A 27,146-nucleotide genomic window follows, 5' to 3' on the forward strand; every position below is an offset into this window, starting at 1 on the left:
GTTACTTACCTTTGACTTCGCAACTATTTCTGAAACTTTCACCACAGGATCTTGAGTGAGACTTAGTTTGTTCTGTGCATTCATCTTACTGTTCAGCCAACTCATGGCTTCACTGATATATTTTTCAACTTTTTCCACATCAGCAGGATCCAAATGATCGTATCTTTCATCCTATTAAAAAAATTTTAATGTAAAATTGTCAGTAATGCATCAATTAATAATTTCTATTTAAAAGATTTAGATTCTTACTGAATGTATACCTCACACATATCCATGTGAAGAAGCCACATACAAATTATATAGACTTGAAGAGACTGGGAGAAAGAAAAAAATCAGTGTGTTTTAAAAGGAAAGGCTTTCTGAAGAAGTCAGGTTTGCCAAAAAATGCCTACTTAGCCAAGAAAGAAGATGCACGGAATTGAATTTGTTAGGGAATAAAGAGAAATAAGAGAAGAAGGCATACCGCAAGATAGACAGAAAATTCTCAATATATAGCAGAACAGCATGGTAAGTTGTTGATAAGGAGAATTACATAACATTCTGTCTGAAAGATACAACTGCAGGCAACCACATATAGGAAACAATCTAAGAAATCACGGTTTAGGATGGTAGTCACAAGACCAGAAAGAAATGGCAATGCAACATAAAGAGGATTTCCTGATGGATTATAGATTGGACATGGAAAATAAAGGGAAATGGAATGAAAGAGTACTCCAAAGCCAAAGAGCTGGGAGAATGGTGATGCTGTGTTTTAAAACCATACACACCTAGGGAATTTTAAGAGATTAAAGCCACATATCTGCCCTGTATTTTAAGTGTGTAAGTACCCTTTACCAATAATTTTCCAACAAAAAATTTTTTTTTTTTTTTTTTGAGAGAGAGTACATGCATGGGGTGGGGTTGGGGACAGAGGGAAAGGGAAAAGAGAGAGAATCCCAAGCAGTCTCCCTGTTCAGTGTGGAGCCCAACACAGGGCTCGATCCTACGACTCTGAGATCATGACCTGAGCCAAAATCAAGAGTTGGATGCTCAAATGACTGAGCCACCCAGGCGCCCCTCCAATAAAAAAAAAAAGTTTTAAGTTTGGTGCACAAGGTCTCCAGAACTTGGTGGCAATAATTGAGGTAGTTTTGTAGCTGAGAACTTATAGATTTACCCTACCGCCACCATGTACTACCCCCACATGGCATCATCATTCGCTGGCTTTGTGGCTTTCATACCTTGTTTCTGTATGCTTCTATCACTTTCATAACAAGTTGAATCTTTTTTCCCAAGTCGTTTAAAGCTTTTGGTCTCTCTTCATGTTCCATGTACCTCATCTGAATAGGCTGGCCATATTTCTATTAAGAAATTTTTTTAAAAGAAAAAAGTTATTAACAGAAAACAATTTTTAACAGAAGACAACTTTTATGGGCCTTTACATGCAGATGAATAGGAAAGAAAGCTGGCCAGATCAAAATATGCCTCCTCTGTTTCCCTACGTGAGGGTAAATTCCGGCGGCTACGTCCTTATGCAATCCTACACAGACATGCCTGACTAATGTTTGAGGTCTTTCTCTCATTTATTAAGATCACCTCTTGATTCCTCTCAAATCCAAAGGCAACACTTTTTAATTCCTTCAAAGTTAGGTGTTAAAAGTTTACAGAACTGTTAAATGAGAAGACCGTAAGGACAATACTCCATGCAGAATTCATGTATTTGAAACTTGCTTTCAAGTATTTCTGTGTATAACTCTGTAAACAACATGATTACTGGAATTTCTGGATATTCATTATCTACTGAATATTATTTATGTTTATTAATTTGATGGAAATTCTGGATCTATGAGTATAGCACTTTAAAAAAACAAAACAAAACCAAAAAAAACAAACCTTTGGCCCCTTACCCTAAGTGCCTGGAATGGGGACTTTCTAAATGTTAAAATAGCCTTTATAACTTTGAGAAGGGGGATGCATTAGAAGAATGAATACCTATTTTCTTTTATATTCTTAATACACTTAAAATGTATTTTAGAGTAATTTTAGATTTTCAGATAAATTATAAAGGAAATAATAGAGCATCAAGTATCTCTCATTGCTATCCTCTAATGTTAACATCTTATACCACCATAGAACATACAACTTGTTAAAACTAAGAAACCAACACTAGTGCATTACTATTAACTGAACTCCAGACCTCATGTGGATTTCATAATTTTCTGTTCCAGGATACCATATTGCATTTAGTCTATTTACATCACATTTTTTATTGAAAAAAAATTTTTTTAAGATTTTATTTATTTGCGGGGCACCTGGGTGGCTCAGTCGTTAAGCGTCTGCCTTCGGCTCAGGTCATGATCCCAGGGTCCTGGGATCCAGCCCCTCATCAGGCTCCCTGCTCAGCGGGAGGCCTGCTTCTCCCTCTCCCACTCCCCCTGCTTGTGTTCCCTTTCTCGCTGTGTCTCTATCAAACAAATAAATAAAATATTAAAGAAAAATATTTTATTTATTTGAGAGAGAGGACATGCACGAGTGTGAGAGAGTGCATGAGCAGGGGAGGAGCAGAGAGAGAGAGCAAATGGAGGGGGAGAGGAGGAGCAGAGGGAGAAGTAGACACCCCACTGAGCAGGGAACCCCTGGGATCATGACCTGAGCCAAAGACAGATGCTTAACCAAGTGAGCCCCCCAGGTGCCCCTTATTGTAAATGTTTTTGAAAAGAGGACCAAGTACTGTATTTTTAACAGCCAACTCAAAAAAAAAAAAAAAGCATACTAAGGCCTGTGCAAACTTCTATAACGTTCATTTCTATGGTTACTTATATATTTGGGGTAAAATAATTCTTCTTGAGGGCTGCTTGGCCTTTCAGTTATTTCTACTACCCTCAGATGCCTGGCTGCTCCTACTACCCAAAATATACACATTCTCTTAGGGAGATGGGGAGTAATACCACCATCAAGATAAAAATGTGATAAAGCCTAGTTTTGCTACCATAAGCTTAGGTTTTTTAGTTGCTTTCTAATTATTCTATCTGGAAGTAATTTACTGGCATGAAGACAATTCTAACTTTTTCAAGATATTAACTTTTGCTTTTAAGTAACTTCTCTTACACTCCCCACCTCCCCAGTCCTAAAGGGCTGCCTTTTCCCATAGTCTAGGAATCATTATCAATGTCATCTATGTTTTTCCCTTGCTACTCAGAGTGGCTCAGTGACCAGCACCATCATAATTTCTTGGAAGTTTGTTAAAAACAGAGAATCATGGGCCCACCACCTCAGATATATACTGAATCACAGTCTGCATTTAGTAAGAGCCCCTGGTAATTATGTGAACATTAAAGTATTGCTATGATCCACACTTGGAAGAAAAGACAAATTTCCTATCATCCTTGTAATCTGAACTTAAAACTATTTCTTTTTTTCAGGGTAGGGTAGACAAGCAGAAAGGAGTAATAGTGGTCTTTTCTTAAAATCATACCACTGGACCTAGAAAAGGGAGACCTGGTGGCCACATCTCCTTATTTCTTTGTGGAATGACATTCAAGAGCAGGAGCACTATTTTCGAATTTCTTCACTGGCCAGGTGTCCACATCAGTTGCAATGTGAAAATACAAAAGGGCAGTATATTACTGCTCTAAATCATGGCAGTGAAGGGGGAGAGAAGCAGAGAAAGGGTGTATCCTCCAATGGCTAAGAAGGGAGCAGGTTCACAAATCTCATCTTAATGACATCTCAGAAATAGATGGCTAATATAAAAGTGGTAACACTGCAATCATGTGCTACATATTTATACCTGAAAATCATAATATAATTATACATTACTTGAATTCAATTATCATGTAGCATTACTGCCCTCTAAAAATGCTTTTAAGATTAGACAACATTTCTTCCTACATGTATCTTGCTTTAGTATTTTCTAATATATTTATTAAAAATAGACTGTGTTTTACAGCATAATTTTTAGGAAGACTTAATGTTCTATTCAAAACTAACATGGACTTTAAAAAATTTACCTTAAGTTCTTGAAGCTTATCCACATAAATTTGTTTAGGTTGGTCTTCTCCTTCTTCATAAAGCCAATTTTCTGTGTCTTCCAATATTGCAGACAGTTTATTCAAGTCCTAGTTATACATTTAAAAGACACTGACTGAAAATGCATTCCTCAGAAATAAAAGTTATCAAAGAAGGACAGAATGTTTTTCAAGTATAAAAGATTAAATTTCAGATTTCTCGGGCTTTTTATTCATAAACATGTTTTTCACCATACTTCTGCAATTGGGAAGAAATAACTATGAACCATTCCTAAACATGGCTCAAGGAGATTGACAACAGTAACACATTTGGTATGTTTATTTACAAAATTCGTATTAACATTGTCAAACAAATCATTTTTTTTAAAGATTTATTTTAGGGAGAAAGTGTGAATGAGCAAGAGCGCATGCGAGCGCAAGTGGAGGGAGGGGTGGGGGGAGAGAGAGAGAGCAGACTCCACACTGAGCGTGGAGCCCAACATGAGGCTCAATCTCACGACCCTGAGATCATGACCTGAGCTGAAATCAAGAGTCAGATGCTTAACCAACTGAGCCACACACCCAGGTGCCCCTCAAACAAATAGTTCCAATAAAAAATTTTAAAATATAGACTTACTTCTTGAGTGATGAATTTTTCATAGACTGTACCCAGCTTGTCTCTAAAATCATATACATATTCTTCAACGGCATTCTTAGCATCATTTCTTTCTTTCTCTAATTTATCTTGCATTATCATCTTCCCCTATTCAAAATGTTTAGATTAGTTGCTATTAAGAATATGCAGGAGAGTCATCAGGGAAATGCATATCAAAACCACAATAATCTATCATCTAATACCTGTCAGAATGGCTAGAATCAAAAAGACAAGAAATAACAAGTGTCGCTGAAGGTATGGAGAAAAAGGAATCCTCATGCAGTGTTGGTGGGAATGTAAATTGGTGCAGCAACTGTGGAAAACAGTATGGAGGTTCCTCAAAAAATTAAAAATAGAAGTACCGTAAGATCCAATTAATTCCACTATTGGGTATTTACCCAAAGAAAACAAAAATAATTAGATGTATGCACCCCTCTGTTTATTGCAGCATTATTTACAATACAAAGATACAGAAGCAGCCCGTGTCCATTGATAGATGAATAGATAAAGAAGGTGTGGGCTCTGTGTGTGAGTGTGCGTAATAGAGTATTACTCGGCCATTAAAAAAGGACGAAATCTTGCTATTTGCAACAACATAAATGGACCTATGCTAAGTGAAACAAGTCAGACAAAACCAAATACCATATTATTTCACTTATATGTGGAATCTAAAAAACAAAACAAATGAAGAACAAAGTAGAAACAGTCCCATAAATAGAACTGATGGTTGCCAGAGGGGAGATAGGTGGGGGGGATGGGCAAAATGGGTGAAAGGGAGTGGAGATACAGGCTTCCAGTTATGGAATGAGTAAGTCATGGGGCTAAATGGTACAACACAGGGAATATAGTCAATAGTATAATAATAGTGTATAGTGAGAGATGATGTATAGACTGATTTATCACTATGCTATATACCTGAAACTAAAGTAACACTGTATATCAACTAGACTTCAATTAAAAAAAAAAAAAGAATATGCATCAGGGAAATGCAAATCAAAACCCTTTCATACCTACTAGAATGACTATAATCAAAGAAATGGATTATAAGAAATGGACAGTGTTGGTGAGGATGTGGAGAATTTTTAACCCTTGCATATTGCTACTGGGAATGTAAAATGCTGCAGCTGTTATGTAAAACAGTTTGGTGGTTCCTCAAAAGACTAAACAAAGAATTACAATAGGACAGCAATTTCACTCCTAAGTATAGAACCAAAGGAACTGAAAACAGGAACTCAAAACAGGTATTTGTATGCCCACTACAGCATTATTCACAATAGCCAAAAGGTGGAAACAACTCAGTTGTCCATTAACAAATGAATGGATAAATAAAATGTACATATATCTCCAATGAAATATTATTCTATTATAAAAAGGTATAAAGTTCTGATACATGTTACAACACGGATGAACTCTGAAAACATGCTAAGTGTATTAAACCAGACACAAAAGGACAAATATTGTATGATTATATTCATATGATTTTTTTTTTTTTAAAGATTTTATTTATTTATGTCAGAGAGAGAGAGCATAAGCAGGAGTAGCGGCAGGCAGAGCCGGCATAGGAGGCAGAAGGAGAAGCAGGCTCCCCGCTGAGCAGGGAGCCAGATGCGGGACTCGATCCCAGGACGCTAGGATCATGACCTGAGCCGAAGGCAGACGCTTAACTGACTGAGCCACCCAGGTGTCCCTATATTCATATGATTTATCTAGAATAGACAAATCCAGAGACAGAAAGTGGCTAGAGTTTATTGGGGGTTGGGGGAAGAAAGGAATGGTGAGTTATTAATGATTACAGACTTTCTGGGGTCATGAAAAAGTTTTGGAAATAGGCAGTGGTGACAATTGACAAAATTGTGAATGTAACAATGCCACTGAATAGTTGTACATTTAGTCAAAATGGCAAATTTTATGTGATATACATTTTACTACAGTTTAAAAGATTAGTAATGTGTAATATTCCAAAAGCTACCAAATTGTAAACTTTAAATGGGTAAACTGTATGGTATGTGAATTATATCTCAATAAAGCTATTTAGAAAACCCCACAAAGACTATGTCATTGTACATACTCGGGTTCAATTCCTTGGCTCCCCATTTACTAGCTTTGAGATCACAGGAAGGTCACTGAACCTCTCTAAGCCTCAGTTTTCTTATCCGAAAACAGAGAGAATACAACTATCTGTCTGTTAGGGCTGTTAGTAAGACTGACATGATTCACATAAAATTTTAGAACAGTGCCTAGCACATAACTCAAATGTTAGCTCTGGAAGGGGATATAGTATAGTGGTTGTGATCTTGAGCTTTGGAGACAGACTATCCAGATCCAACTCAAAGGTTACTCTCTGGCCTTGTATGATTTAGTCTACCTGTTCCTGTTTCTTCATCTGTAAAACATAAATCTCTAACAGTACTTCACAGTTTGTTTTGAGGATTAAATACGATAACGTGTTTTAAGAGGTTAGCAAATATGATTATTGTTATAATTAAAGGCAAATATGATTACTGTTATAATTAAAGCAAAGAAAGAATCTGAGGATTGTAATACCTGAACCAAATTTTCACTTTAATAGAAATATAGTATTTTAAACAGAAGACTACAGTGCACTGACATCTGGAATTTAAAATAGTGAGACATTTAAAACTTTAAGAAAAATTGTATACACAAAATTTGCCACAGCAGCACTTGCTTACAATTTATTCCTTTGCAAAAATTAATTTGTCTCAAAACAAATTCTGAATTACTCATGGTCTCCAGGAATGCTTGCTTGACCTAAAATGCAGCCTTTAATAGTTAGTGAATAGACAATATAGGTAGGAACTAAAAAGAGCAAGCATTGTAAAGTCAAAATCTCTTGAAGAAATTCCGAAAATAATGTGCACCAATGGCAGTATGGGGCGCTTCAAAGAAAACTGACCTTCTCTAACACTAGCCAAGCCTGTAGAAATTACCACTACTTAAATAAAAGTTTTAAAAATAAAATTACTTCTTACACAACTGCTAGTCAAGAAACAAAACTCTTTTCCTCAAGAGACTAAAATTAGACACATAGACATGTAAAGAAAATTTCAGGACTGACAATAGATCTTAAGAAGTAGTAAAGGGAAGTCAGAAAACATTTTGAAAAGCGCCTTATCTTTAAGAACAACACATTAGAAGAGCGGAGCTGCTAATACTTCCCTATATGATGTCTGCCGTGTGTTAATGTTAAAGACAGAGTAGTGGAAAAAGAATCCTTAGTATTAGAGTGGTCTTTCTTTATAGTGGAGACAACGCATGTTTTTCACATAACTCTGATGAAAGCTACACTGTACATGACATTAATATAGCTCAGTATTTTGTCTAAAAGTAGTTCAATGATTTACTAATTCCTTAGGAGTTATGGACTAGGTCCCCAAATTGGGGGGGAGATAATAATCATTGACTTCTACAAAAATTTCAGCATATACTACCAGTTATTTCAACACCAACTTAAGATTTATATACCTCATTTTCAATGTAGCTGTTGAGAAGATCTTGGCCCAATTGTCTACACAGGCTACTCTGTATAGGCAGATCAATACTCTTGACTTTTCCTTTTTTAATAGTCTGGTTTAATCGATCTTGTTTGTCTGAGGGAGCTGACTGCAAAGAGAAATGTGAGAGAAGTATAAATTTCCTAAACCAGCTTAAATATAGATTTAAAAGTTATTTCAGATGAAACAAAAAAAATAAAAACTTTTACCATCTACTATACTTAATACTACCTTTAATATGGAAAATATTTTATACTCTGTGTACACTAAATCTTTCTACATAAAAAATACCAGGATGGAAATGCAAATTAAAGCCACAATGAGATGCCACTTCACACCCACTAGGGACAACTATAATGAAAAAAAGGAAAATAACAAGAATTGGTAAGGATGTGGAGAAACTGGAACCCTCAGACATTGCTAACAAGATTATAAAATATTGAAACCATTCTGGAAAAAGTTGGGCAGTTCCTGGGTGATGAAAACGCTGTAAAAATGATTGTAGTACTAGTTGCAAAACTCTGTGAGTGTATTAAAAACCAATGAATTGTACACTTAAATGGGTGGATATACGGTATGTAAACTATACGGTATGTAATCTCAAACTGTTAAACAATTAAAGCAAAAAATATCAAGTAAAATTAAAAAATCTAGAAAAATAGGTTTCAGGTTTATTTATTTATTTGACAGAGAGAGACACAGCGAGAGAGGGAACACAAGCAGGGGGAGTGGGAGAGGGAGAAGCAGGCCTCCCACAGAGCAGGGAGCCCGATGCGGGGCTCGATCCCAGGATCCTGGGATCACGACCTGAGCCAAAGGCAGACACTTAACGACTGAGCCACCCAGGCACCCCAATAGGTTTCAGTTTTTAAACTACTGGAGAGCCTATGATTTCAAACAGAATCTTTATAACCTCTGAAAAAAAATCTATACAACTAACCAATATAAATTAAATTCTGTTCAGGTTAGAAAACCTGTTGAAGGGGCGCCTGGGTGGCTCAGTTGGTTAAGCGACTGCCTTCGGCTCAGGTCATGATCCTGGAGTCCCGGGATCGAGTCCCGCATCGGGCTCCCTGCTCGGCAGGGAGTCTGCTTCTCCCTCTGACCCTCCCCCCTCTCATGTGCTCTCTCTCTCATTCTCTCTCTGAAATAAATAAATAAAATCTAAAAAAAAAAAAAAAAAAGAAAACCTGTTGAAGATGGTATTTAAAACTCAGCCACATTCATCTGGGTGACTGGGTTGGGGTCTCTCCCTTTTATTGGCAATGACTGTCTCAGTAAAATAATGACTTTCAATAAAAGAGTTATCCTTTAAAGTTTTACCCACAAAAATATTTACTTTTGCACAAAGGAAAATATTTTATGATATGCAGAGATGTGATGTTACTGCCAATTTAAGTTTTCTACATTTAGCTTATTGCATTTCCTATTTTTCTGGGATTATATGGTTTTTAATGAGACAAAAGATTACTGAAAAATGCATCTTCTTTTTCCTACCAAAGAAATAATTTTACTTATATTGTTAGGGGTTCATTCTTTTAAAAATCCTCTATTATAGCTAATCGAATTGTATTTATTCTGGTTATATGCTTCCATACTTTCCCAGAGTACTAAGATTTAAAATATCAAGTGTATTAAAAGCATGCAATAAAAAGTAAGTACATTACTCAAAATATCAATCTTAAAGAGACACAACCTCAAAAATAGTAAAACACACCTTTGTTTTGGTTCCTGTATGATCGATTTCCTCTTCTGGGGTGTGTTCAGCATGACATTTTTGATGCCCTCCTTCTTCTTGGTCAACTTGCATTTTATCCTGGATAGAAAATATATAATTGGTAACATGAGTGTCTTCCTTATTCTATTTTTTTTTAATAAACAGCATATTAGTGTTCAAAACTGCTTTGTAATATGTGAACACTGTAAAGTAGAAGGTTGTTTTTCAAATGAGAGTAACTACAAATAGATTAATACGTAAAAGAAAAAGCTCTATTTGATGCTAAAGTGAATAAACGGTTTCATTCTGCTGTGGTCAAATAACTGCAAAAGAAATAGAAAACTGTTCTCAAGTTAAATTCACGAATCAAAATCCACAAACATGAGCTTACAAAAAAGAGAACATTAAACTTGACTTGAAAAATGTTTATAAAGAACTTAATGTGGGAAAATGAGAAAGATACAAAATATGTGTATTACGTAAGTTCATTATATTTTTTAAATGTAGTAAAATACTCAATACATCAAAACTGTCAAAGTAGATGTCTCCAAATTATTACAATGTAAACTTCAAAGATTTTTTAATGTCTAAAGGACAAACTTTTAACCAATAAGACTGTAAAAATAGACTCTACTTGGTAAACAGTCACAAGTAATAGATTTTTGTGGTCTTAACCTTATTTATGACCATCCTCCTAAAAAGAAAGTTTGGAATTCAGGAATCAGTATAATTTAAGTCTTCTTATACATTTGGAGTTAAGCAAATGTAAAATACCCAGAAGGCTATCATGAATAAATGCTTATCGGTGCCAAAGAGAAAAAGAAGAAGATCATTTACACCAGTGTTCTTTGTAGTTAAAAGGTCAATTATCTCTGGGGCGCCTGGGTGGTACAGTGGAGTAAGCGGCTGACTCTTGCTTTTGGCTCAGGTCATGATCTCAGGGTCCTGGTGATCAAGTCCCATTTGGGAAGTCTGCTTGCAGATTCTGGCTGTCTCTCTCCCTCTGCCCCTCCCCCTGTGCTCTAATAAATAAATAAATCTTTAAAAAAATTTTTTTAAAAAGCCAATTATTTCTGATATTTCCATCCCGCACCCCCCTAGCCAACTTCCAATTGTACAATTTCCCCCACCAACTGAAAAAAGGTGAAAAAAGTGATATAGTGGTGAGTTGGTGTAATGTAGGAAGACACAAATACACGTAACTATTTCATATAAAACTAAGAAAAAAATCTTGCCAATTAAGCGGCCAAATGCTTGATCAGTTAGCATTTTTACTTGATACTTACTGAAAGAGCTCTTCTAACATGTATAATATTTATATTTCTAAAAGATAAATCATATAAAGTGGTTAAGGTAGTTCTAAAACTTCACATTCAGAATCCAACTCTTCTGAATTAGTTAATTCAGCTAAGTGGTTTTCTACACAATACTGTCCTCTGTGCCATCTAAAGCATCAGTAACCCAGCATTTGTTTAAAAATTGTTCCAGTATATAGGTCTCAATATTTTCTTATAAGCCACTGATAAAGTTATGATGGTGTTTTCTTTATCATACCAAAAGGAGTCAGTAGATTGTTTTCAGACAACCAGGACTTGAATTCCTTCCATGAATGGTCTTTAAAACAATTTGTTGATGGAAATGTCAAGGGGATGCAATTGCCTAGTCATGCCACCGGGAATAGCAACCAAATTCACACATGTACAGATGATGAGAACGGTATCAGGATTATTGCCATTGGCAACAATAAGTATGATCATTTGCAAGACCTACCCCAATTTCAGTTATATTAAAAAAGTGGAAAATTGTATAGCTTACAATTGATTTGAGAGTAATATGTTAACCTTTTGAAATGATTTGAGAAAGTTCATACAAATATTATCCATAGTGGGGAAATTAAAAGAAGTGCTTCTAGACTCTGGCTTCTCTAATAGATTTTATTTATTTATTTTTTTTAAAGATTTTATTTGACAGAGACACAGCAAGAGAGGGAACACAAGCAGCGGGAGAGGAAGAAGGAGAAGCAGGTTTCTCGCTGAGCAGGGAGCCTGATGTGGGACTCGATCCCAGGACCCTGGGACCATGACCTGAGCCGAAGGCAGACGCTTAATGACTGAGCCACGCAGGCGCCCTCTAATAGATTTTAAATTGCATGAGGGTTGAGATCATTTTTCTGTTCCCTGCTATATCCAAACACACATTCTAGTGCTTCTAGTTATTTGCTGAATAAAAAGCACTTAGGAATAAAATCCTGGGGCGCCTGGGTGGTGCAGCTGGGTAAGCATCCAACTCTTGGTTTTCAGCTCAGGTCATGATCTCAGGGTCATGAGATCGAACCCCGCGTCAGGCTCCATGCTCAGTGCAGAGTCTGCTTGAGATTCTCTCCCTCTGCCCCTCTAGCTTGTGCTCTCTAAAATAAGTAAATCTTAAAAAAAAAAGAAAAAAATCTAGAATCATTATCATGAACTATATAAAGGCTTTACCAGATTTGTCCCTTGATCTACCTTAATTTTTTTTCTTGCCACTCTCCCCACCTTCTCCACTCCTATATCTCATATATTAGCTACCCTTGCATTTGTTACAACAAAAAGAGCCTCAGTGGCTCTATACTTGTTACTCACTCTGCCCAGACACCTACCCATACCTTACCTTCAACCTGCTTTTTCATCTTTCAGGCTGGCTTACCTATTCCTTCCTCACAGGTGGCTTTCCTCATCACTATCACATCTCCCTCCCCCATTAATTTCCTTTATATTTATATGGTATCTTGTTGCTTTCAGCTTGTCCTTTCCCATTAGAATGTAAGTTACAGATAGATGGGGACCTTTTCTTCCTTGCTTACCACTGTTTCCTCAGTGCCTAAAACAGTGCCTGGCACATACAGGAAATCAGATATTTTGGGGTTTTTTTTTGTTTTGTTTTTTAAAGATTTTATTCATTTGAGAGAGAGAGACAGAGAGAGAGCACAAGGAGGGGGAGAGGCAGAGGCAGAGGGAGAAGCAGGCTCCCCGCTGAGCCAGCCGGGAGCCTGATGTGGGGCTCGATCCCAGGACCTTCAGATCATGACCTGAGCTGAAGGCAGACGCCTAACCATCTGAACCACCCAGGTACCCTGGAAATCAGATATTTTGAAAAAAATGGCCAAAAATTGGGGAACAGTAAAATCAAAGTATATTAGTACAATAAATAGCATATAGTCTTTCTGACCTCTGGTTTTGTGATAAAGCCTAAGCTGTAATAACTTCTTAGTACCACCATATATTAATATATACCTAGAAATATTCAACTTAATTTTGAGACATCTTTATATTGAAGAAAAGTCAGCAATCTGTTATGATTTTCTCAGGAAAATCAAAGCTATCTTAATTTTTACTGGAAAAAATTAAGTCCATATTAGGTCCATAATAAAATAATCTTTCATAAATTGACTCACACAAAAGCCAAAAAAAAAAAAAAAAAGACTCCTGCTACTTACTGGGTTTATGTCAGAGGCAACAGTGTCAGCAGGCAGGGAAGAGTAAAATGAACTTATTACCATCTTATTTTCTCCTCTAAAATTGAAACAATTATTCCAAAGTCTACTCTGATTTGGTTCACATTTTTTGGGAGGAAGGGAGAAACGACTTTATAATGGTACATAGCGTTAGCTTTTAAACTTCTGGATACAGAATTAAAGAAAAAAAATCCTAGAGAAAACCATTAAGAAATACAGCATACAGGATGTTTTCTACACAGGATACTCAACCATCATCCCTTGTTAGCAATGATTTGGAAATAAACTACAATTTATTCAACACCTATTATATCCAGCTATGGTAGGGATTTAAAAGGAGATAATGTATGTGGAATGTGCTTGCCAAAAATGCCAAGGATATGATCCATAATTTTAACCTTTCTTTTTCTCTTGATTATATATGTTGTAGAAAGAATATTTAGTAACATCTTACTTATCTAGAAGAAATCCCTCATATGGGAACATCAACTACTTGGAAATGTTCCTCTAAGCCAAAACACTCTTAGTAGGCAAGTCAGTCTCTTGAATGGCCAAAGCAGATGTCATAACTTTTATTTATGTCATACCCTTTATTCACAGGTGAATCCTTTAAGTACACATCCTGATCATTCTTTCAAGCCCACAGACAAAATAAAAGCAGCAAATAAGAAATGCTAGAGGTGGGAGAAAAATGGGTGCCATATTATTGTTTTTAGTGCCTAGGATTCGCTATACAGAGAAAACTAAAGGTCTCAGCAGAGACTTTTAAGAAAAAGAGGTGAAGAAAACTGAAATGGTTATGAAAAATTCATCCTAAAGGCATACAGAGTGCTCTCAATTTTAGTAAAAATATATCTTAATGGATTAAATTTACATGTCTGACTTAAATTATTGTGAACTCCAACTAAGAAAACTAACTTTTCAAAAAAAAAAAAAAAAAGAGGAAAATTTTTCACCTATTATTCTTACTCTTTACTAACAGATTAGGACATTTCTTTTCTCAATTCAAGGAAGGATGTAACAGCAAAATAATACACGGGAAAAAGAATGAAAGAAAATGCCATGATCATTAAATGGGTACTTTAAAAAGTAGAATTCTGATCAATGTGGAAGAGTTTAGAGTAATTATTAATAAAAACAGACAAAAAGATAAACTTCACAAAAGGGAGAAACAGTCTTGAACTTTAACAAAACAAAATCCATTTTGTTTTTAAAGCTTTATTCTTCTATTTGAGAGAGAGAGAGAGAGCACATGAGCAGGAGGGGCAGAGAGAGAGAGAATCTCAAGCATACTCCCCGACACAGGGCTTGATCTCACAACCCTGAGATCACAACCTGAGTTGAAATCAAGAGTTGGATGCCCAACAAACCATGTCACCCAGGCACCCCCAAAATCCATTCTTGATATACACAAATACACAAAAAATCTAGGCCAGATCTCCAATTATGATTGGAACAAAAAAAATCTAATATGCCATTAAAAATAACTTATAAAAGTTATAAGTTATACATATAAAAAGATGAAACCTCTGTGGAATGGAATATATCATGTTCTCCTGTGATTCCTGCATCTATAATATACCAAGAGTAAACATAGTGTTAGAGTCATGTAACTCTTTCCTAAGGAAATAAACTGTCTAAAATCTGTATTAACGTTATTGAATGTACAGCACACTTTTTTTTTTTTAATTTTTTTTTTTTTAAAGATTTTATTTATTTATTTGAGAGAGAGAATGAGAGAGAGAGAGAGCATGAGAGGGAGGAGGGTCAGAGGGAGAAGCAGACTCCCTGCCGAGCAGGGAGCCCGATGCGGGACTCGATCCTGGGACTCCAGGATCATGACCTGAGCCGAAGGCAGTCGCTTAACCAACTGAGCCACCCAGGCGCCCTGTACAGCACACTCTTATGTTCAAATGCCACAGATATCCCCTAAGCCCGGAAAAATTCTTTATTAAGCACGTACTTTATCTAAAAAAAGGGTACATGTATAGTTCAAAATGTATCAATCTGAATGGTTTTATCTGTAAGCTAAAAAGCTAGCCATAATACATGTTTTTAATGGAAATAAAGAAGAATTTAGGAAAGATGACTCCAAACACACACGAGTTTCATATAAGGCTATTAAAGATGCAAAACCTCTGAAGAGTTTAAAATGTGAAAGATGTACAGCATTTAAAATTATCCTTAAAAAAAATCATTCTTTGCTTTCATAAAAAAAAAGTTTATATTGATTCCTACAATAAAATCTCAGAGATTAATATTTTCAACTATTAAGGTATCAGTTATGATTAAGAAATTAAATATTTATTAAAGGAACCTTGCAATAGGTTTTCTACATACCACATCATCTTTGCTTTCATTCTTGAATGAAGTTTCTGTCTCCATAGGAGCATCACTGTGATCCCCTTCCACATTTTGCTTCTCAATTACCGATGCACTGGCCACACTGAAGATTCCATGGATGTTAACACGAACTTTAACCTTCACTTTGGAACTATCACCATCAGACTGAGGAAAAACATTCTGAATAGTGAAGCTCCCTTAAGGAAAAAAGAGCTTCCATCAGTACATGGGCCTCCAATTAACCTATTCATTCAATAATTTTGACTGTTATCTTTCAGATGATGGCAAATAATCATAAATCATATCCAGAATAATTACTGTGGAAAATGCACTAACCCTAGATCACCTTTTTTTTATATCTTAATAAACCTAATATTAAGATTTAGAAGGGTTAAGCAGCCTGCCCAAAATCATCAATACTAGGACAAAGGTAAATTGGAATTTCAACAAAGGACAATTTGACCCAAGGCAATATAGCTTTTAAGTATTTTATAATACTGCTATCCTAAAACCAAAATAACAAAATCTAATTTCTGGGTTTGGAAACAAAATGGACATTATCCTTTTGCTGTAAGTCTTGCAAACCATAACCATCTTGGTAATTCACGAATAAAGCAATTTTTAAAAAATTTCACCCTATAACAAAATTGCTAAGTTATTCAGTTACTAATACCTACAGAGATATTAACTTCTCACTTTAAGAAACTATTTTATTATTTTTTTTAAAGATCTTATTTTTAGGTAATCTCTACACCTAACGTGGGGTTTGAACTCAACCCCTAGATTAAGATTCACACACTCTTCCAACTGAGCCAGCCAGGTGCCCCTCTGCTGTTTTATTTTTAAAAACCCATAATATATAATGATATCCATAGTAGAGAGAGGATACTAGGCAGAAAAACTGGTAAGTAAAAAATTTGGTTGACCTTTGTTATAGGTTGAATTGAGACCTCACCCTCAAATTAATATGAAGTCTTACTCTCAAGTACCTCAGAAAGTGACCTTATTTGAAGAGTCTTAGCAGAGGTAATCAGGTTAAGATGAGGTTATCAGGGTGGGCTCTAATCCAATGACTGGTGTCCTTATTTGGAGACAGATACACATACAGGGACAATGTCATGTGAACATGAAGATGGCTATCTACCAACCAAGGACAGAAGCGTGGAAGAGATCCTTTCCTCAAAGCCCTCAGAAGGAATCCTGTCAACACTTTGATTTCGTACTTTTAGCTTCTAGAACTGGAGACAACAAATTCTCTTTAAGCCACTCAGTTGGTGGTACTTTGTTACAGAAGCCCTGGCAAACTAATTCCACCTTCCTTAACTTATTTCTATTGCTTTAAATAACGTATTTGAGATATTCATATTGTTCCCTTTTTAGTCTATCAATAAAAGCAATACAAATAGAAATTTAAAGAATTATAAATTATTCTTTCTCTTAAATGTTATAAAAATCGTACTTTGTTTTATATCTCTAAAAAAGATTACTCAGCTAAAACAGTTATTACAGTCCCCAATTCTCACTTTTGTATTAATCCAATGACATGAATTCTAGTTGTTGCCAGGGAACCTAAGTTTCAAGTCAGGATATACGGTCAGTCTGGCAGCACAATTTCAACTTACTGATTAAGGAGTTTTTCCATAAAAAATGACCCTCACCCAAACCTTTCAGGCAAATTACAGAGCATTTTAAATAGAGAAGTCAGAATGAATTAAAAATACTCAAACCTGTTACTCCAGGATAAACTGTGAGCACTAAAAGTGCATGTTTAGAAAAAAATATATTGCTTTCAGTGCTAGCTTAGCTCGAATATCAATTTATTTCCTTGATTCAAATATTAATAATTTACAAAAGGCAAAAGTTTGTGAAATTTTTTTCTTGAGTTCTCTTACCAATTCTTGGATCAGGATAAGGCACTTCATGTAAATTAGTATAAAATGCTTCTAGTTCAAATGGTTCCTTCTTGTGGAAAGTAATGACTTTTGAAAATGGGGCAGGATGGTTCTTACAGAATACTTCACATTCCCTAAAATGGAGTGGGAAAACAGTTCAAAACAAATAGAAAGTTTTCTATGAATCTAATTACAGAATCCATGTCATTCCTAATTCAAAAGCAGCAACTGTAAAGACCTCTACCCACAAATGTAAAGAAAAAGAATTACTGGTTTTGCTATGAACATGCAATTTGATAGGTTTATGGCTCAAAGTTTTTAGAAAGTCTGTCATAGTAACAGACAATTCTATCTTAAAAAAGAAAGAAAAATTAACTGCAATTAGGTATATTTTGAGGCTAATATACACGAATTAGTTTTCTGTTCACATATGTGGACCAAATCCTACCCCTTAGTTTCCAAAATAAATACTTGTCATATGTAACCCTTTTTATTCTAGCTCCCTTAAAAAAAACTTTTATTTGAAACTAATTTCAAACTTACAGAAAGGAGCAAAAATAAAAACAGCACAAGGAAGGAACACCTGTATATCTTTTACCTAGATTTACTACTGTCAGCATTTTATTCTATGTTTCATCACTTAAGTGCATACTCCGTGTACATGTGTATTTTTTCCCGAACCAGTGGAGGTTGTTACATACATTATAGCTCTTTACCCCTAAGTACTTCAATGTGTATTTCCTAACAGCGATATTCTCTACTATAACCACAGTACAGCTGTCAACTATAAATTTACACTGATACTTTAACATGTAATCCATATCCCAATTTTTTCAACTGATGTAATAATGTCCTAGTATTTCCTCCTCTCCAGTACAGGAAGTTTTAAAATCTACATAACAATTCCCACTCTTAAATAGTTTAACAGAAATGGCTTATAACTATTGTTTATAGTGGCCCAGAAACTCACTCTATAATACTATACCATCACCCTATTCATTATGCAAGGTTTGCAAATCTCATATCCATGGATCTTTCCCTCTATCCTAGTTTTCAAGAACCTACATTATCTTTTACTTTCTTATTGTAATCACTAGGATAGGTTTACTTTTCAATGTAACTCCCCATATGCTTCTTATAATTTTTTTCTGCATCACTGTATCTTTAACTGAAATTAACTTTAATTATCTTTTTAAATTTATTTAGGGCCACCTGGGTGGCTCAGTCGGTTAAGTGTCTGTCTTCAGCACAGGTCATGATCCCAGCGTCCTGGGATCAAGTCCTGTGTTGGGCTCTTTGCTCAGTGGGGAGTCTGCTTCTCCCTCTGCCCCTCACCCTGCTCATGCTCACTCTCATTCTCTCTCTAATAAATAAAATCTTTTAAAAAAAATAAAGTTTAAATTAATCTCTTACGCCCAACATGGGGCTCAAGCTCACAACCCCAAGATCAAGAGTTGCATGCTCTTCCAACTGAGCCAGCCAGTTAACCCCTGAAGTTAACTCTTTTAAAGAACACCATTTCTGGGCGCCTGGGTGGCTCAGTTGGTTAAGCGACTGCCTTCGGCTCAGGTCATGATCCTGGAGTCCCGGGATCGAGTCCTGCATCGGGCTTCCTGCTCAGCGGGGAGTCTGCTTCTCCCTCTGGCCCTCCCCCCTCTCATGTGCTCTCTCTCTCTCAAATAAATAAATAAAATCTTTAAAAAAAAAAAAAAAAAGAACACCATTTCTTGCCTCAAAATTGACATTAGGACATGCCATTTAAATGCTCTGCAAAACATTCAGATCAGACTGATAATCCATTATTTTCAGAATTCGTGCAAAAATTTTAGTTTCTTGGGGGTGTAGATGTATAGAGCACAGAACAAAATATTAAAAGCAACGTCAAAACCTAAATACAGGTTTACCTTATTGTACAAATTATAAGCTCTGAAAAGTAGTCAAATACATTATTTGAAACACAAGTTTTTATTTTGGTAGGGAAGCGAAGCTATTTAAATCTTAAGTAGTTCATGGAAAAGGAAATGTAAATGTCAATAAAAGCATGAAAAGATTGTGGCTCATAATAGAAATGCAAATCTAATAACAAAGTACTTATTTGCACTTTCAGAATGTTATCTTTAAAAGCATAGAAGAAAATGAGCTACAACAGATAATTCAGCAATGTTAAAAGGAATATAAATTAGTATAATCCTTTTGGTGAATAATGTGGCAATACTGATTATAATAATGCTCATATCCTTTGGGTCAATTTCAGTCCTATATAGTTATCTTACAGATATCCTAAACACAACTAAACAAGGAGATGTGTACAAGGATGTTCCTAATAGCACTGCTTGAATCAGAAAAAAATAGGATTTTAGGGTGTACTGGTTAAATTAATTATGGCACACACAATTGCTGAGAAAATAGTTACTGTCTGTGACATATTTAAAATGACAGACATTTTAAAAAGCAAGTTGCACTGGAGACACTCAGGTAATTTAGAAAGAACAGCTTTTATTTTTGGATATTCAAAAAAATGGATGGATATAAACATACCTGTTAACAATGGTTAACTTTGTAAAATGGGCTAAGTAGGAGTTGGGGTATGGTAGATGCAGGTTTTTTTAAGTTTTTATATTGCCATATTGCGATTTTATTTGAAAATATGATTTTATAAAATACTAATTAAAAATATGCCATCATGATTTACAGATTATATAATATAGTTCATTTTCTCTAACATCTTATTTAAAAGTATTTGAGAGTTTTAGAAGCGTAAATTCCTCTAGTTCAGAAAGTAGGTTCAATTGGTTATTTACAACAAGCTCTCTAACCAAGGCTTTAAAAGTAACTTACCCAGTTCCATCTTCAAAAGAGGTCTTCCATCTTAATGTGATTGAATAGGGAACAAGGTCTGTTATAGAAAATTCACGCACTTTAAATGCTGGTGAGAGAATCGCACACTGAAAATAAGATGTATACCATATTTAAATCAACAAACACAAAACATACTATAGGTTACCCTGACTGAACTGCTTAATAAAGCCCTTGCAATAAAATTGTTACATCCTAAAAATTACTGTTTTTGGTAACAGCTAAAGTGTCAAGAGTATTTTTATGACCTTACAAAAATATATTTTTAAATCTGAAAAAAGAATTTTAAATGGGAATAATTACAAGAATTCATAAAAGTAAATGTTCTTTCACTACAGTACACACATATTGTCCCATGACAGTTTAAAAACAAATTGGAAAGACACAAGACTTATCTTTCAGGAATAATTTTAATTTATTTTAGCCTATTGACAAGTGTTTTGAACAGATAATATTAAAAGGTCCCTTTAGGCCTATCACCATTTTTCTGGCAAAATATACTCTGTAAAAAAAAAAAAAAAAAAAAAGGAAAAATACCTGTAATGCACATCCTCTTGCAACAGCTTCATCAGCATTTAATGTGGTACTTATGTCTTTAAGAAAAAATTTAGTGATTTGTTCTTTCACTGCAGGAATTCGAGTTGCTCCCCCTACAATTTCTATACTACTTATGTCTTCACGTTGCAAGTCTGTAAAACAAAATTTTTTTTTTTTAAGATTTATTTGCGAGAGAGAGAATGAGAGACAGAGAACATGAGAGGGAGGAGGGTCAGAGGGAGAAGCAGACTCCCCGCTGAGCAGGGAGCCCGATGTGGGACTCGATCCCAGGACTCCAGGATCATGACCTGAGCCGAAGGCAGTCGCTTAACCAACTGAGCCACCCAGGCGCCCCCAAAATATTTTTAATTGAGAAAAATAAGATAGTCTTTATAAAAATGTGAACAAAAGACCTTGGAAAGTACTTTTTTTAAAAAATGGATTTTGTTTTTGCTCAAAGCAAGACTAAATAGAAAGAAGATAAAAACAAATTTTGGAGAAACGCAAAACTTAATAAATATTAACTATCTATGTGTCAGGCACTGCACTTGGACCAGATGACAGAGTGACAATAAGAACAGACAAGTACCTCACGGGCTCTTCAGAGTCCTTCAATTTTCTAACTTTCACCTCACAAATACCCATAGAAAGTAATGATTACCAAAAATCTTAACAAAAAGCAATCATGTCCCATTTCTACTTTATTTTCATCTTAGACTTTACAGTATACTTACATATAAACACCTCCAAATATAACTAGTGTTAGTTTTACAATGTAAACAATAACACGAGCCAGGAGTTGTTCTCATAAACCCAGATTCATAGTGCCCTTACTCTTATGAATGAAATTATAATCTCCCTCTCTAAAATGAGAAATACAAATCTTCAAAAAACAAATAGAAGTTTTTATTGCTTTTACCATTTCCTACCCCATTCAAGTGAGTTAACGCCATGATACAATTTTGATGGTTAGTCTAGTAATTTACACTTACTAGCTTGTTCCATTACTGCTTTTAATGGTGGCTCAACCCTGGTGAAGAGGGAAGCACATAATTGTTCAAATTGGGCCCTGTGGGAAAATGAAATAAAATTCATCATTTTGGGATATAAAACTCAAGTACATCTTCTAAACAGAATGAAAAAAATCAGACATGATCTAAACATAAAATAAGCCAACACTTCTTAAACTGAAAACATACACCGTACCTGTTCATTTTACTAGAAACATCAAGGTCATTCATGAAACACTCAATGTTCAGTGGAAGATCTGATGCATTTGCACTCATTAGCTTCTTCAGTTTTTCACATTCCTGATATAAACGCAACAAGGCCCGAGAATTTTCTTTCACATTTATCTTGTATTTGGTCTTGAACTCCTCACAGAAGTAGTCTACTAAAGCCTCATCAAAGTTCCTGCCACCCAAATATGGATCAAAGGTGGTAGCCAAGACCTGTTTAACCAAAAAACCAGAACTGAATTTTCAGAAATATAAATGCTTTCAAAAAGACAAAAACCAAAAAAAAAAAAAAAACCCTTTTAAAATTAAAGTCAAAGCCAAAGAACTTGTGAAAAATCACAGGGGTGTCAAAGCTTGCTATTGCTGATATCAATTATCACTTATATTTAGCCAACATACTTACCCATTCTGAATTATCTGTTTTGGGATGCAGATCCATATATAATTAAAATTAATTCTATTTCTGAAATAACTGAGTTACAACAATTAAAACTTCACTATCTCATATCCATTGGTTCTACAATAGCACTGAAGAGGGAGGCCAAAAACCAAGTTCAGGGAGTAAGTCCTAAGTATGTAAACAAAACAAAACAACCAAGAAAAGCCAATTCGAAGATTAAATTTAAAATACTGCAATTGGTCAATTTACAGGTCCAAAATTAGGCCTTCTGACTACTATTAAAAAAAAAAAAAGTGAAGAGGAAAGACAAGAATATAATAAACTTGTTGAGCAATGAGCCCCAGCCAGTGGATGGACGGAAGAGGAGTAGACAAGTCATAGAACTTCAACACTAAATCTCTTGAAAATGCAGGAGCAAGATACCTAGTCTCTCTCCAAGGAGAGCACAAATTACTACTTACACTAGTCACTTAAAAAATAGAACCCCACCGTTGGTGTGGCTCATCAGGTTTTTTTCACAAGGATATGTGATGGAACAATAGTAAGCCCTATAGAAAGCTGTGAACTAATGTGATGGGATGTCATCCCAAGACTCGCATGGAGAATTCATGGATCGACTTCTTGCTAGGACCAGTACTACCCAAAATTAAATGCAAAATTGTGTTGGTATGTGACTAGTGCAAACATGCATCCTTTTGGACAGAAGGGCCATAGATATGGTTACTCTAAGGTATCTACTAAAAAGGAAGGAAGGAAAATGTTAAGTTAAAATTCAAGACTAAATAGCAAAGATTAAAACAATTTACAAAAAACTACCCTATATTCACTATGAGTCATTTCCTTTGAGTTTTCTGATTACAAGGATGTTACTATAAACTGTGAGACAAAAGGCTCTAAAAGGTCCATTGGATAACCCAAAGTATTTCATCTTCTAAGTAACTTCTACACATGTGACTAATGGGGAGAGAGAGAGAGAGAGAACGTAAGTATGGATAAGATGATCAATATAAAAATGAATATAAAATCCAATACAAACTATAAGATGAGCACACAGAACTAAATGATGCCACATTATAGAAAATTCTGATTAGAACTCCTGGATAAGGAAAGTTTATAAAACAAAGGGAATCATTTTACAAAATGTTTCCTAAGTATATTTATGGATAGTAATGTACTTAATGTTCCCTGATAGGTGACCTAACATCTTGACAATAATAAAAATAGCTAATACATATTACAGTATAAAGCATTCCAAGCATTTTATATACATTAACTCATTTGTCCTCAAAAATTCTGAGGTAATTACTGATATTATCTTCAAGTGGGGAGCCTGAGATTTAAGGAGGTTATGTAACTTGCTCAAGGTCATAGTTTTTAAGTGGCAGAGCACTTAAGTTCTCTATATTGTCTTACATGCTCTTAACCATTAAACTTATATATAGCAAATCATTTATTTACTTACTTTAAGTTTTCCTTTGTTAAAAGCACAAACTGAGACCTGGTAAGCAGAATGTCCCATATCAATAAATATTACATTTCTTGGTTTCTCATCTAATGGGGGAAGATCCTGTTTATAAATTCCATATGCTAGCGCGACTGTGTAAGAACAAAGAAATCACGTTACTATCAGGATAGCAATCACGTGGAAAACAAAAGATAAGTCATTTTGATACTGCACTTTAATAGAGAGTAATATAAATTATTAGTTTCAAAGTAAATAACTTTTTATAATTTGGTTGTTTTTAATTTTTTCTCTATCCATCTATAACATAAATGATTCTTACAGCAAATGTAAGACATGTTTAACTTCTAGCAAAATATTGTACTACAAAAACCAAAGGTTACAAGAGCCAGTACATAATGAGTTTAAAAAAAGATAAATGCTTTATATTAATTGGAAAAAAAAACCCCCCAAAACTAGAACAGTATTTTTCTGACAGTGATTTTCAAATTGCAAAGTGCTCACCTGCAGTAGTTTCATTCATCAACCTCAAACAATTTAAACCTGCAACCTGGGCTGCAGCCATCACAGATCTTCTCTCAGCATCAGTGAAAAAGCTAGGAATCTGGTATTTTAAAACAGTAATTAAATATATTGGTTTGATGTACTATATTTTAAACATTTCATCAATTAAAAATGTAAAATAACTGCTCTAAAACTTATGTAGGGCTTGAGGCAAAGAATGGTGTTCTAATAAAATAAACAAGAAAAAAAATACTAGTTTTTTTACTTTTTGGCAATTTCTATACCATAAAGTGTTGACCTAAGTATGAACACAAATTTAAAGCAATTAATAAGATGGAATAATATTTCAGGATTTCCAAAATATGTTCATCTAAATCCTTCTTGTGTTGGGTCTGCTCTATGGAAAAAAAATGTTTGTTCATCTTTAATAATGAAAAATTGAAAGCCCAAGACTGTTAAAATGAGATTAAATATATCTTGTTATATTTGTATAATGGAATCTTATGTAGCTGTTAGAATCAGGCAGATCTGAATGGTCATGGAACAGTATCTATATTGCATCAGAAAAAAGGACATGTGTAGCATGATTTTTGTGTAGGTATATGTTACCCAGGAGAATATAGTACCCAAAGGTTTACAGTGGCTATTATCTCAAAGCGAGGCAGGAACTATATTGCAGAGGACTTATGAGGAGCATGTGCTTCTTTTAAAATCACCAAAAAAACATTAAATGTTTAATTAATGTTAATTAAAGACTTTATCAAAAGATAAACTGAGACTTAAACTTATAGTTAAGATTTACATACACTTCATTCTGTCAAACTAAGAAGCACTTTGATTTGTGTCTACAGACAGATTTCTGAGAAGAGAATTAAGTAGGAGCGCCTGGGTGGCTCAGTCGGTTAAGCATCTGACTTAGGCTCAGGTCATGATCTCAGGGTCCTGGGATAGAGCCCTGCTGAGGGCTCTCTGCTCAGCAGGGAGTCAGCTTCTTCCCCTGTCTCTCACCCTACTCGTGCCCCTCCCCCTGCATGTGAGCCTTGTGTGCTGCATACGTGTGTGCTCTCTCTCAATAAATAAAATCTTAAAAAAAAAAGCTAATTAAGTATATTCATGTACAAAATGACTTGGGGCTCTTCCAATTTAAGTAAGTTGTCTCCAATTTTATTGCTTTTTGAAGCTAGAATTTTTTTGTTTTTTAAAGATTTTATTTATTTGAGAGAGAGAGAGAGAGCATGAGGGGGGGGAGGGTCAGAGGGAGAAGCAGACTCCCTGCTGAGCAGGGAGCCTGATGCGGGGCTCAATCCCGGGACCCCAGGATCATGACCTAGCCGAAGACAGTCGCTCAACCAACTGAGCCACCCAGGTGCCCTGAAGCTAGAAATTTCATTTAACAGATTTTTTTTTTTTTTTTTTAAGATTTTATCCATTTGACAGAGAGAGACACAGCGAGAGAGGGAACACAAGTAGTGGGAGTAGGAGAGGGAGAAGCAGGCTTCCCGCGGAGCAGGGAGCCCGATGCGGGGCTCGATCCCAGGACCGAGACCATGACCCGAGCCGAAAGCAGATGCCTAACGACCGACCCACTCAGGCGCCCCATCATTTAACAGATATTAACAACAGGAAAAGAACTTGAATTTTGATAAACCTGTTTATCCTGATTTTGGTATTATCCTTCTGACAAAAATCTAAATTATAATATAGACTTTATTTAGTACTCATTGAGCACTTATGTACCAGGTACTTTTCTAACCACTTAGGGATATAATAGTGCATAAAACAGGGGCGCCTGGGTGGCTCAGACGGTTAAGCGTCTGCCTTCGGCTCAGGTCATGATCTCAGCATTCTGTGATCGAGCCCCACATCGGGCTCCCTGCTCCAGCAGGGAGTCTGCTTCTCCCACTCTCTCTGCTGTTCCCCCTGCTTGTGCTGTCAAAAATAAATAAAATCTTTAAAAAAAAAATAAAAATAAAAAATAAAACAGAGAAAATACTTCCCCTATATAGCTCACAATGGGTCTATCACACTAACTACACAAAGTAAATAATGGCCAAGAAGTCCATAATGTTCTCTTCTGACAATTTCTGATGTGAAATTACTATCAAGTATGGTTAATAGGGATGGATTTGAATTTAAGATGGATTTTAAAACCAAACCCACTTTGATGTATACTTTCAAGTGGCAGTACAATGGAACAGTTATAAGCAAAGGCTTGGGAATGAACTACGGGGTGTGATTTCTGGCTTACAACTTATTAGCTCTGTTGATTTTGAGCAAGTTATTTAACTTCTGTGTGTCTGTTTTTTAATCTATAAAACTGGAGTTAAAAATATCCTACCTTCATAGGGTGGTTCTGAGGATTAAATGAGTTAGTACATATCAAATGCCTATAACAGTACCCGGCCAAAGGTAAACTCTATTATTTGCTTTTTTTTTTTTTTTAAAGATTTTATTTATTTGACAGAGAGAGACACAGCAAGAGAGGGAACACAAGCAGAGGGAGAGGGAGAAGCAGGCTTCCCGCTGAGCAGGGAGCCCCATACAGGGCTCAATC

The 27,146-nt window shown here is 35.4% G+C and overlaps 1 protein-coding gene across 2 annotated transcripts in view; it reads right to left on the reverse strand.

Moving 5' to 3' along the window:
* The window catches only part of HSPA4L (heat shock protein family A (Hsp70) member 4 like), a 50,121-nt gene that overhangs the window by 3,719 nt on the left and 19,256 nt on the right, over nucleotides 1-27,146 (reverse strand). For both annotated transcript variants that reach the window (XM_081811916.1, XM_081811917.1), the window contains exons 6-19: nucleotides 24,593-24,692; nucleotides 24,089-24,222; nucleotides 22,195-22,439; nucleotides 21,981-22,057; nucleotides 20,989-21,140; nucleotides 20,434-20,540; nucleotides 17,596-17,729; nucleotides 15,701-15,900; nucleotides 9,871-9,969; nucleotides 8,125-8,262; nucleotides 4,624-4,749; nucleotides 3,990-4,097; nucleotides 1,221-1,340; nucleotides 10-171 (exon numbers count right to left, since the gene is read on the reverse strand). In XM_081811916.1, coding sequence (XP_081668042.1) covers nucleotides 10-171; nucleotides 1,221-1,340; nucleotides 3,990-4,097; nucleotides 4,624-4,749; nucleotides 8,125-8,262; nucleotides 9,871-9,969; nucleotides 15,701-15,900; nucleotides 17,596-17,729; nucleotides 20,434-20,540; nucleotides 20,989-21,140; nucleotides 21,981-22,057; nucleotides 22,195-22,439; nucleotides 24,089-24,222; nucleotides 24,593-24,692 — 1,902 coding nt within the window. The remainder of the gene's footprint in view (nucleotides 1-9; nucleotides 172-1,220; nucleotides 1,341-3,989; nucleotides 4,098-4,623; nucleotides 4,750-8,124; nucleotides 8,263-9,870; nucleotides 9,970-15,700; nucleotides 15,901-17,595; nucleotides 17,730-20,433; nucleotides 20,541-20,988; nucleotides 21,141-21,980; nucleotides 22,058-22,194; nucleotides 22,440-24,088; nucleotides 24,223-24,592; nucleotides 24,693-27,146) is intronic.

Source organism: Leptonychotes weddellii, chromosome 2, assembly GCF_054177405.1.
Source record: "Leptonychotes weddellii isolate Sample4059 chromosome 2, ASM5417740v2, whole genome shotgun sequence".
Lineage (NCBI taxonomy): Eukaryota > Metazoa > Chordata > Mammalia > Carnivora > Phocidae > Leptonychotes > Leptonychotes weddellii.